Consider the following 13,213-nt stretch of genomic DNA (forward strand, 5'->3'; position numbering starts at 1 on the left):
GAACCAGGAAATTTTGGAACTAGGCGACCCTGGGACGTCAGCAATTGTTTGGGACCAACGCGACCTCATTTAGAACCCCTTGCCATTAGTTATAATGGAGCAGAGCAGTGCAGTGGTGCGCAACAAGCATTCACTGTGAAAGCCTTTAATAAGAAAAGCGATAGTGTGAATGCTGCATAAAGGGAATTTTGGCATCATGTGATTACAATATGGCTGCGTAATTTCGAAGAGACTGGTTCAGCCTTAAAAAAAGAAGTCCCCAGGTGGAGCCACTTTGCATACTGCCCGACAATCAATGTCAGCTATTCGACGATTTTTTGGAAGGCGTGTCATTTCACGCAACAGTGGCATTCCATGGCCTCCGAGATCCTCAGATCTCACAGTCTGATTTTTTTTCTGTGGGGACATCTTATATGGCAAGTGTACCACACACATCCTGCAACCATTGCTAAACTAAAAAGGAGGATTGAAGAGGAAATCGCTGCCATTCTTCTTAACATGTTACATCAAGCAATGCAGAATTTCCACAACAGGCTATTATTGAGTGCAATGTAGTTTTTTTTTTTTTTTTTCCAAGAAACTCTTCAACATCTGCAATAAGATGCTGCAGATGTTCTAGCAGACGGTTGTGGTGAGCGCCCTCTTTTACGCTGTGGTGTGCTGGGGAGGCAGCATTAAGAAGAAGGACACCTCACGCCTGGATAAACTGGTGAGGAAGGCAGGCTCTATTGTAGGTATGGAGCTGGACAGTTTAACATCCATGGCAGAGCGACGGGCACTCAGCAGGCTCCTATCAATCATGGAGAATCCACTGCATCCACTAAACAGTATCATCTCCAGACAGAAGAGCAGCTTCAGTGACAGACTGCTGTCACTGTCCTGCTCCACTGACAGACTGTGGAGATTGTTCCTCCTCCAAACTATGCGACTCTTCAATTCCACCCAGGGGGGTAAACGTTAACATTATTCAAAGTTATTGTCTGTTTTTACCTGCATTTTTATTACTCTTTAATTTAATATTGTTTTTTTGTATCAGTATGCTGCTGCTGGAGTACGTGAACTTCCCCTTGGGAGTAATGCATTATCTATCTGTATTAAAATATTATCAAAATCCTATTCCTAGGCTTGTGTGGTAAAATCAAGCAACATTAATCTGATTCAATATATAGTAAAACTCATTTTAAATCAGCTGACACCTTAGCATTAAGAGATTTTAGAGCTATAAGTCTCAAAAAATTAATTTCTATGTTGCTATTATGGGGTGGTATGGTGCAAACAGAATTAAGCAAGGTGCATGAAAACTCCAGTAACTGGGGCTAAATTAACAACTTGGTCAATGTCTGTAAAGAGTTTCACTGTGTACACAGGTCTTCTCCAAGTACACCTTCTCCTCCACCCCAAAGACATTAATTTTAGGTTAACTAACAGTTCAAAATCTGCATTAATGAATGGGGTGCATGTGTGCGTTTGTTGCACTGGACAACCATTCCATCAGGAGAAGGTCCCTACCTTCCTGCTTAATGCAGCTAAGTTAGCCTTCAGCATCCAGATAGTTTAAGAATATACAATAAGACGTGTATGTGTGTGTAGACAATTACTGTGTGGCTTCCTACAATACGTTATAGGTATATACAGAAACAACAGTTTGTAACATACTTAACAGGTGTTCAGTGCAATCCGCAACAATGGATACATTACAGGTTGGTTCTATAGAGAACATAAGGACATTAAAAAAAAGAAAACTATTTTTGAAGCACTCTCTATTTGAATATTGCCATTTATAATACATTTCTACATGTATACTGTAGCAGATGTTGTCATGCTCTGTATGGTATCATACCAAATTTGTTTAACTTAAATAATCCTTCAAAAAGAAAAAAAAAGAAAATCTTATCAAACATATATACTTTTAGGCTTAAGCTTTCTCAAAGTTAGATGTTAGTTGTTTGACAACTTGCTGTACCCTTAAGCATGTACATATACTTACTTGGTTGCCAGCTACCCTGCCAGAGTCCGTTTCTGCCCGTGGGTAAGTATTAAAAGGCCGACCCGACTGCTGAGTGGTTTTAATAACCCCATCAGTCACAGGAAGATTAGGAGTACGAATATTTGGTCCAGAGAGTGGTCGTTTGTCCCTGGGTGATTGAGGGCTAGTTTCTGGGCCAGTATATGAGGATTTGGGCCTTTTGTCTGGTGCAGTGTCCCTTTTACCTGCACGTTCATCTTCCTGTAAATGATGATTATAAATACTTGCTTCTCTGTCTGATCTTTCTTTTCTGCCACTGCCTCCTTCGCTTTTAGAATGAATACTTTGAGGGGGAGGTGGTGGAGGACCTCTGTCATAGTTCCAACTTGGTTCCTGCCCTCGAGGCTGCTGATGGGGTCGGTGCTCTTCCCCTCGATGAGACTTGGGAGGTTTATGAGATTGTCCATGACCTTGCTTGTCCCTTCCCACTTCTTTGTCTGCCTGTTTGGGCCTCTCCTTTTGTCGATCATGACCTCCTTTATGCCCCTCTCCTGGAGTCCTGGAGTGAACTTCACTGACTTGAGTTCCATTCTCCTGGCCACCAGAAGATGAGGAGTCTCTGCGGGGCTGTGAAGGGGGGCTTCCCCGTCTAAGAGAGTTGGAGCGTGTTACAGACATGGTCTCAAACTCATCTAGCAGCCAGGTCAAAGAGCCATCTACGCCAATTTTGCTGCCACGAACAATCATCTGAAAGGCAAAAAAGGTAACAGCTCCATTAAATATGATAAATGATACAGCTGGAAGGACTACCAAATCACAGCAACTGAACTGTGGTCCCATTATCATCTGAGACACCTTGTGTGGAGTTTGTTTCTCCTGGTTCCCTTTAACAACACAATGATCTGATATCAATGCAGTAACCAACTCTTAACTTCCCTAGTGCTAATGAGCAAGAGAGCAGGAACTCTTTTGCCTTACGATGGCCTAGTATCTTGCTAGTTCCTGCTCTGTGCATGTATTTGCCAAAACAGGCTTTGGTTCCTCATGGTCTTGCTATAAAAAGTTAGCATGCATGATGGAAAAACAGATACTATACATTAATATAGAATTTAACACCGTGTTGTAATCTTTAGAGCAGGGGTGTCAATACTTAGTTTCTGGATGGCTACAGTGTCTTCGGGTTTTGTTCCAGCCACTAACTACTAATGCTAATGGAGCACACTGTGATGCCTTGATTTTAAAGGACTTCCATTTTAGATGTTTCATTTTTTTTGACCAGCAGTCAAATAATAACAAAATGCAAAGAAAGCCAACAGATGACCAGGCTAACTAAGATCTAAATTTCACCCATCTCTTTTCTACGATAACGGTCTCAATTAAATATATTTTAAAAGAAAAAAATGAAGGTCTTAAAAACATTGATCAGCTCTGATCTTGAAAGTATTTGGTTGGCAATCTCAGAAAAAAGAAAATCAGTTTTTGGAAATGACTGGGGTGGAAAAATGAGAACACTAAAAAGCCATAGAATTAAATAACGGGTTTCGTTTGACTGCTAGATCAGAAACTGACTGAAGTAAAAATTAAGAGTCCCTCCAGCACTGTTTGAATTAGTTAGTATTTTGTTGGCTTGCTTTGCATGTCTTAATTGTTCAGCTGCCATTTAAGGGGGGAAAAACAAATTAAGCAAGTCAAATATAACTAAGACAGAAGTAAAATGTTACATTTGCAGCAGTAACTGGTTAGTAACTAAGAAAGTGTCTGGAATGTAAACATACAGCCACTGTGCCCTCCAGGATCGGAGTCTGACACCCCTGCTTTACAGCAATATAAAAAATTGGGAGTGTGGTCCTCTCGACTTTCTCGTACACTGAGATAGAGAAAAAGGTCATCAGAATTACAACATTTCTCAAATATCATGTGTTTGACTCTCATCATAATTAATTGATAATATCGATACACAATCGTTCATCTCTATTTATAATCAAACTTTATTATTAAAATTATATTTTCGTACACAAAGAGGTGGTGGAATTTTTTCAGTATTACATGTGCATTACCTGGATTACACGCAAAGTAAAAAGAGTTACAGTCACCTAAAAAATAGAAAAAGTATTAGCATTATATAATATTTGTTGCAATAAATTGCTTTAGGTAAAACAGCATTTAGCTACATTTAATTATGATAATGATGGAGGAAATAAAAAAAAAAACATAAAATTAAATGTATTACCAGGAACACAACGGGGATTATTTTTATTTGTTTATCTTCTGCTACTCTTATTTACTATATTTATTTATACATCACCACAACTGTGGCACAAGAATTTCACTATGCTCTTGCTATGTACGTGGCAATAAATAACTAATGTCTCATAGAAGTTCATGCACAAAAAATTACTTTTAAGACACTAATGTTCAGACACAAAATCATGTTTCCCTTTTTCTTCTGCATGCATGTTGTGGACTTTATATTTAAATATGTTTGTAATTGTTCTCATAATTTTACCACACCAGTAAAACAGTTGTCTCAAAATTCATACTAGAAGAATTTAAACTGGTACATCACCCACTACTACAAACTATTTTAGTAGTGTTGTTAAGCTTTTTGTATTCAGTTTATTTTTTGTTTTAACAATCTGGGCACATTAATTTGAACAAATCCGACAGAATATCATGTTTTTCATCAGGGAAACCTAAGCAAAAACAAAGTAAGCTATTCACAACAGTATCTTGTTCAATCAATCCTGGTCCATGCTATGCTTTCATTATATATGAATACACTAAACTGAAATTCAAGGCATTTTAGGAATTAATACTTTATTAGCTACTGTACAGTATTCACAAATGACATGGAAAAAATATTTAAGATAGTGATATATCAAAATGCATAACTTGCAGTATCTTTATCCTTTACTGACATCAAACCATGATTAAAACTTTGGCCAGGGATTAACAGTCTATGAACTCAGCTCAAAAGCACTTATATTAACAATGACCTCTTGCTTGTGTTATTAGGTGTGGTTTCCTTCCTCCTCATTGATGTATTGGGCTGGTCATTTTCAATTCAAACAGTCCCCCTGCTCAATTTCTGATTATTTCTACTATGCCCGAATGTAAAATTGTTTTAAAAGGACATTATAAAAACAGAACAGATCAAGAAAGACCCTACAATACATTTCTGAATTTAATTTTTTTTTTTAACTCAACAAACAAAGCAAGGTACATTTCCCTGAATTAGTGAGTGATAATAGCACTGATACTTGGTTTTGCACGTAGAAAGTCTGAACTAATAACTGACACAGTCATGTATGGCAGGAAGTGCAACTGATGTGAGGTCTAATCTAAGCTGATAAAACAAACACTGTATGCTAAATAACTTGAAAAAGGATTCTCATCCTTTCCTTACAGTTCAGTTCAGTTTATTTTCACAAGACAAACTTCTCATTTACAAGTTTAGAGACCTCTGCCCAATTACAAATACTGATCAAATAAAAAAGTGTGTGTGTATATTGCAAGTTTAGACTCAAATTTTATGTAATATTTTATCTACCACCAGAATGTAGTAATATGTTGTTATGTGTTGGTTGGATATATGCAAGGAAGAGTTTCATACACACACCCATATTTACAAATACACATACCCATACCCATATTAATAGGTAGTGAATATCCACAAATAAATATCTGTTCATCTCCTCACTTTCAATCCTGCTTTTGTAGGAAGAGATGCAGGGAGATGGCCTATCTAAAATTTTAGATTATTTATATTATTATATTATTATAAATCTAGATTCCGCAGGTTTTCACTTCAGCTAATTGTAAAACTATTATTTTACTTAAAACCCTTGTTTTCCATTAGCACCCACTATTGTACTGTATCACACTTCTTTTTTTTCTCTCCCATTTCACAGAAACTTGTGTGTTAGGCTAATAATGGACTCTAAATTTTACTGATATGACTGAGTGTGGGAATGCTCCCTGTGATGGGCTGCTGTTGAGCCAAGGGCTGGTTTCTGCCTTAAACCTGATACAGAGATGGGCTTCAAACCCACACAATCCCGGTCTAGATGGAGTATGAAAACATATGAATGCATTGTGACCTTAAAGTAAAGAGAAATTCATTTGAAAAATAATAGGCTAACATAATATAAAAATAGTCTAAGTTTGGCAAAGCATTAAAATAGATTTGGAACAAGAGTTGTGGTTGACGGATCACTTTAGCTACAGGTAAAATATGTTTGACAATGTCTTCAACAAACTCTTGAAACTTACATCAAATAAAACATATATTGTCAGCAAAGAAGAACTATACTATCTCCAGATTTAAGCAAATACAAATGTTACAGAAGAAAATTTGATTTCCCATCAATATAACATTCACTAATTAGGTTTCTTATGTCAAATAATGAGTTCCACATCAGTCTATGACCGGAGTCAACAACATAGATACCTTCCTTGACTTGCATTTTTTGACAGAAATTAAGATGTTATCATATCTTATCAAATTACCCAATCCCATTCTGTTTTGTGGAAGAGCTGACAAACATACATGCGAGACAAGAAATGTCACAGCAAGCAAATGCTGAGAGGAAGCACATTTCCCTTTGCTTTATCTGTAAATCTAATTGACAAAAGACTTATCAATTGTGGTTATGCAGTAGCGGAGTTAAAAATTAAACCTAGTTTTGCAATTCTCCCACCTAAGAATTCAGCTATAAAGTTAATCTTTCTGCTAAATCGAAACTCAGTACTGGACCAGATCATGATTGATGTAGAGTCCACCACTGGAACAAATCAAAGACTCAAGAAATATTAACTTCCACAGATCAAAGTGGGCAGCTGATTTGACTTACAGATGAATGAACTGTACAAATATCTATATATCTAAAGATGTGTAAAGAACTGCCCCAGTTATAGGCAGAAACTGTGCAACATTAGAGACTCTATTGGTTTTAATCAAAGATAGCCTTAGCCAGGGAACAGGAATGAAGCTTTAGGCAATAGTCAAATGTGTTGTATTGTAAAGCAGCTTTTAATGCTTAAAACTAGTAGTATAATACTTAGCAACTGCAGTGTTTAAATATATTTCAACAATCAATGTTATCTTTATACAAGTCTGAATTGTTACAGGTGGTACCGGGGTTAATTGCAAAGATTAGTTTAGTTTCCTCAAGTTATATGTTATTCATTATATAATACAGAGAAAAGTTAAAACCATCAGTATCTTTCAATTTCATTAATTTAGAGACCAACTATATCTACTAAATGCTGTACATGCATATGCTTCTGCATTCAGGCATAAAGTAATTATATGTGAGCATCATAAAAATATTTTAAAAGCTCTCTTACCTTGCGTGGCTCGACTGTAGTGATACATGAAGCATCGATCAGAGGTTTGGGCCTTTTGGCCGACTCTTCGATAATGCCCTGCCATTGTCGTGGCAGCCCAATAAACTTCTGTTCCCGCTCATCAAAGTCAGTGTGCACTCGATGTTCAAAATTGGAGGGGGCCGAAATCTCAATTCGTTGCTTTTTCTTCTTAGTAAACATGGTTGTTCTTGTACATTAGACCTGTCATAAAAATATACATTATTACATATTGTTCACAATATATAATAAACTGCATTTAAAGAAACAAATGCTAACTTGACTTTTCAGTTAGTAAACTTTTGTCTTGACCAGACCAACAATGAGAACATGATTAACAAAAGAATTAAATGCAATTATGTCTGAAATTCTTGTTTTTATCAGGCCAACATATCACATTGTTCTGTATTTTTCAATTATTTGATGTTTTCTACTAAGGCACCTTATACAGTAAATCCTCAACTTAACACAAATTGTTTTTTTTTTTTAAACTGGAAGCAAATCCTAAAAAATAAAAAGGAAAGTATGCAAACTTTTGCTCTGTCTCAGGCACTGCAAAACAGTCACTTTCAGGACCTGTCATCCACAATAGTGTAAGGTTGTTTTTTTTCGATGAACCAAACAAATCCTAGAACGGTTTAAAAAGGTTATGGAGGATGAAAAAATCCACTTAAAACATTAAAGTTCCATATTTCTTCACTATATGTTAATACAGTTAAAATAATCCCATAAACCATCTAGTAATTTCCTAAACCCTCAGTTCAATATGGTTGCAAGGAGCCACATAATTTACTTCATGAAATGCTAGTTTTTTTACAATATTTTGTAGATGCAAGTCAGTTTCCAAAGTAAGTAAATAAAAGTAACAGGCATCTCATTAACACACAAAGGTACTAAGAAACAGTGTAAATGTACTCCTCCTCCTCCTCCTGGGCAGTTTCACATTTTGCACTAGTTTCATCAAACTTTTCATTCATTCATTCATTCATTCATTCAAAGACAGTCAGATATACAGTTATTAAAAGAAACACTAGACATGTATGACTTTATACATCTAGTAGGTTCCATTGAGTTTTGTACTGTATACAGTTATCAGATTTTGTTGGTTCCAAACAGAAGATGAGTACATGTAGCTTTAAACTAGCAATGGTAACATAACATTTAAAAAGTTTGCCCTCCAAAATAAATGTTAGCTTAAAAGGGCATGTTCTGAAAGAACACAACAAGAACATTATACTTAACCACACAGCCAAATTCAAATTATAACAAAAAGTATAAATAAATGAGGAATTGCATTGAATGCATAAAACATAAAGCAGATTATTAACAAGTGAACACTTCTGCAATTTCACTATACACACTGCAAACTCTGACTAATCTAAGAAAAACCTGTGCAGACATGGGATGAACATGCTAACTCCAGAACCACCAGGGATAAATTCAAAACCAGGATGCTGGATAGATAAGATGGCAGCACTAGCAAATGTGCCTCCCAAATTATCAGAGTTGCAAAATGAACATTTTGGCCTAATTAGTGGTTGTAAAATGATATAATATCAAGTTTTAGCAATACTTTACAACTAATTTATTAAGAGTTTTCTTATAACAAGTTGATTTCTATTTCTGATTTCACATACAGTAGCTTGAATGAATGAAAAGTAACTATATTTAGTATTATCACAGATTATTAAACAAGGAGATGAACAACAAGACGTCAATTAAAAATTTTCATATTATTGCTGCAGCCATAAAACACATGACTCTGCATTGTCACTAAAATAAGGTGAACTGTAAGCATGGTCAGAATTTGTGAGGCGTGGACAATAATATTAATATTTTTTATTTCAAAATAGTAAATAGTTACTGGAACTGAAAGATTGACTAGCATGAACTTTAAACTGCTGTCTAACAAAAATAAAACTGATCTGAAAAGAGGCTTGATTAAATTAGATAAAACTATATCAAGGCATTACAAGTAAAGTTTTAACAAATAAGCTTGCTCAGTGCAGCATTTGACACTGTCAGACATGACATTCTACTGTCCAGAATGGAGAACATGCTGGGTATCTCTGGCACTGCCCTCCAGTGGTTCAAGTCCTATCTGACTGATAGGCAAGAGTGTGTTAGTCTTGGCAACAGCAGATCCAGCTCAGTACCAGTCACACAAGGAGTTCCACAGGGCTCCGTCCTCGGCCCTCTTCTCTTCTGTATTTATATGTTTCCCCTTGGCCATATTATACGTAGCTATGGACTGGGTAATCATTTTTATGCAAATGATACTCAACTCTACTTCAGTGTTAAAAGTGGAACTTCATCAGAGCTTTCTCAGCTCACAACCTGCCTTAGTGAAATTAAAACATGGATGGAGCAGAACTCTTTAAAATTAAACTGCAACAAAACTGAACTACTGCAAATTGGGACTAAAGTGCAACTTAATAAAATGAGCTCCTGTCAGTCTTGGTGGTGATCTCATTAGACCTGCCTCTACTGTAAAAAACCTTGGTGTCATTTTTGATTCCTCCCTCAATTATTCCGCCCACATAAATCACATTAAGAAACATTCTTACTTTCACCTCCGTAACATATCCCGTGTTCGCTCCTTCCTCTCCTTCTCTAATGCTGAGAAACTTGTCCATTTTTATCACATCTTGTTTATCCCGCATCGATTATTGTAATTCCCAACTGGCAGGTGCCCCTTCTAATCTTATATCACAGCTCCAGCTTATTCAAAACTCAGCTGCAAGAGTCCTTACTCGAACCAGCAGCAGCGAGCACATCACACCCATCCTGCTCCGTCTTCACTGGCTCCCTGTGTCTTACAGAATCGAATATAAAATCCTAAACCTACAAAGCCTTAAATAACCTCGTGCCAAACTACATCAGCTAGATGGAGAACTTCTGGCTGCTTTGTCTTTTACATCTTATTACTAAATAAGGAGCCATTAACACACTGAATGCAGCTGTTTAAGATTGAAATAAGCAATTAAGGGCGGGGAGACTTAACAAGCAAGACCACTAAAATGAAGCATCAAACTATCACTTAAGCAATAAGTGTTTCTTCAGCAATAATTGATTGCTCATTAAGAAACTGGGTTGGAACAAAAACCTGCAACCACTGCGGCTCTCCAGGACTGACGTTGCCTACCCCTGTGCTAGACCATCAATTATATTGTCTGTGAGGCTTTTTCTCTGAATTCACTGTCTTAATCTTCTTTATTTATTTATCTGGTTTGTACAACGCTATATACTGTATACCCTGCCATTCTTTCGTATAAGTGCCTTGAGCATGGGAAAGGCGCTATATAAATAAAATGAAATGTATTATTATTGCTACTCAAACTACAAAATGCCAAAGCAAAGTCTGCATGGGTATTGTAATGCTACCAGTAAAACACCACTGATGCAACGAGATGACGATGTAGGGCAACCAAACAATGTCACAGCAGATTGAAAAAAAAGCCCTCAGGAAAACCAAGAGAGTTACCTTGAGTATCGATAGTCCTGCTATGTTTAATTTAAAATACTGAGGTTTATTATAATGAACTAAAATCCTGGAATGTAACTACTTTAACTGATTTATTATATCACAAAAAGTATCTCCATTTAGCTTTTACAGTATAGGGTTTCTTTAAATATTAAAAACTTGGGTTTTCCATAATTTTAGGTAAACACTTTTCAGATTATACTAGACTTGCCAATTAAAGGTAAGTTTTCAATGAATCAAAACAAATCAAACCTGTTAAACAATTACTACCAATATAAGGACATAAAAAATTAAAACTGCAGTATGTTTATGATGGTAGCCAGAGTAAAAGTGCAGAGTTTTAAAGCTGGTTAAAAAATGAAAGTCAGTTAATTGTCACTTTAAACAGACATGACATAACACTTTGCAGGATTTAGTGTCCTTATTTTCCCTAACCTACATCAGCAAGAGCCTCAAGGCCTTGTTTGATCCTTTCAAGAGTACGTTTAGCCTGTCACTGGCTAATACTAAGCAACTGTTAGGTGATGTACTGTGTTGTAATTGGCACCGTTTACAGAACAGACCTGTAATTTTACTTAGTAGAGTGGTCAGTTTAGCTAACTGGGGCACAAAACACCCTGTTCTTTCTTATAATGCATCTCCTTACAAAACATATTGTTAAAAAAAGGGACTCTTCTAACATGTAATTTCAATATTTTTGTGGTAGTTTTTACTCTGCCATGCTATATAAAAATGGGAGTACAAATGGACCTTTTCATCTTATTTTGGTTGTTATATATGCAGTCATGTGAAAAAGTAAGTACAGCTTATGGAAATTGTTGACTTTTTCAACATATTTGAACAAAAAAAACACTACATCATCATGCAGAAAAAATGTGATATACTCGAATGACACACAAAATTGACAAGGTGTATTAATTCTCATAATCTAAATAACAAAAATACAGATTATCAAAGTGAAAAAGCATACCCCTCCATTTATCACCTCCAAATCACAATCATGTTTTCCAGATTCAATGCCAATGATTAGAACCTCCTTAAAGAGATAAGCAGTTGGAACCTGACGTATATAAATTGCACATAATTGAGAGTCTGGTGTTCTCTTTGCTATTGACGTGTGTAGTATCTTCAGGCCAAGATCAAAATAACTCTCTTGAGGCCCTCAGAAAGAAGATTGTGGATGCCTATGAGTCCGGTAGAGGACTTAAAAAGATCACCAAATTATTTGAAATCAATCACTCCACTGTAAGGAAAATCATCTGCAAGTGACATAGTGTTCAAAAACTTCAAGTCAATCTTAGAGACTGGTGTGCAATTATGCAAATCATCTACAAGAGATCATTTCTGCTAAAAAAAACAAAAAAGGGGCAATACCAGCTTCTAAGGCCAAGCTGTACTTTTCCCCAGTAGACTAGTACATCTGTTGATATTTTTGTTAAATAAACGGATTGAAAAGGCACATTTTCCTTGTATCTTTATTTAAGCATATCACCTTTACCTGTAGACACTGTCTGAAGATCTGCTGTTTACTTGTTCAAATATGTTGAAAAAGTCACAAATTCCCATGAGGTGCATTTACTTCTTCACTGAACAGATATATTTTTTTAAAGTACCGTAAGGTACATTACTGGTAATACTGTGCATATTTTAAATTCTATTTTTTTTGGAATGTCAGTATTGCGTTTATATATTGTACTTGGTGAAACACTGCCCATTCTATTTTACAATTTAATTTTGTTACACACGTTCTTTCATTGAAAATAATAATGTCCATTTCAGAAACATTAATTTAATATTATTAAAATTAAAAACAAATCTTATCACAAAATGTAATGCATGTATGCATTTATCACAGCAACATCTGTCACTTCAGTACAAGATTAAAGAAAAGATAAGGGTAAGGTTTTAATGTAGTGATTCTGGGTGTTGCTCTTTGTAAAGTAATACTGTAGTTACATATTAGTTCACATTAATGGTCGAATGGGTGTTTTTCTTATAAGCTGTTAAATCATCCAAAAAATCCAACATAAATATTGAAATATTCTATGTGCCTGAAAACCAGCATGGAAGAAAGAATGATCCTGCCATCCTGAAGCACTGCTATATCTGTAATTTTCAGTATGTAAAGCATTTGCATATTGATATTAATTTCCTAGGGGGCCATTTCAGACATGAACAATTCTATTCGTGTGTTTGAAGTGGTGTAACATTTGTGTTCTAGACTGGTATCAAGTGCAGGGTTACGATGTTGCTGGTGTATGCCCACGCTCTTAATGACTGTATAATGGATAGTAAAGTTGCTCTGTTGATCCTTTATGCTGTAATGTGGTTGACTGCTTACATAGTTTATATCTAAATGCTTTTCACATATGCTTAATTCCAAAGCTCCTCTTTTG

At 35.8% G+C, this 13,213-nt stretch overlaps 1 protein-coding gene across 3 annotated transcripts in view; it reads right to left on the reverse strand.

The window, feature by feature from the left end:
• The window catches only part of pak4 (p21 protein (Cdc42/Rac)-activated kinase 4), a 118,723-nt gene that overhangs the window by 29,173 nt on the left and 76,337 nt on the right, over positions 1-13,213 (reverse strand). For all 3 annotated transcript variants that reach the window (XM_028797175.2, XM_028797201.2, XM_028797192.2), the window contains exons 3-4: positions 7,316-7,537; positions 1,988-2,713 (exon numbers count right to left, since the gene is read on the reverse strand). In XM_028797175.2, coding sequence (XP_028653008.1) covers positions 1,988-2,713; positions 7,316-7,516 — 927 coding nt within the window. In that variant the 5' untranslated portion in view covers positions 7,517-7,537. The remainder of the gene's footprint in view (positions 1-1,987; positions 2,714-7,315; positions 7,538-13,213) is intronic.

Source organism: Erpetoichthys calabaricus, chromosome 1, assembly GCF_900747795.2.
Source record: "Erpetoichthys calabaricus chromosome 1, fErpCal1.3, whole genome shotgun sequence".
Classification (NCBI taxonomy): Eukaryota; Metazoa; Chordata; class Cladistia; order Polypteriformes; family Polypteridae; genus Erpetoichthys; species Erpetoichthys calabaricus.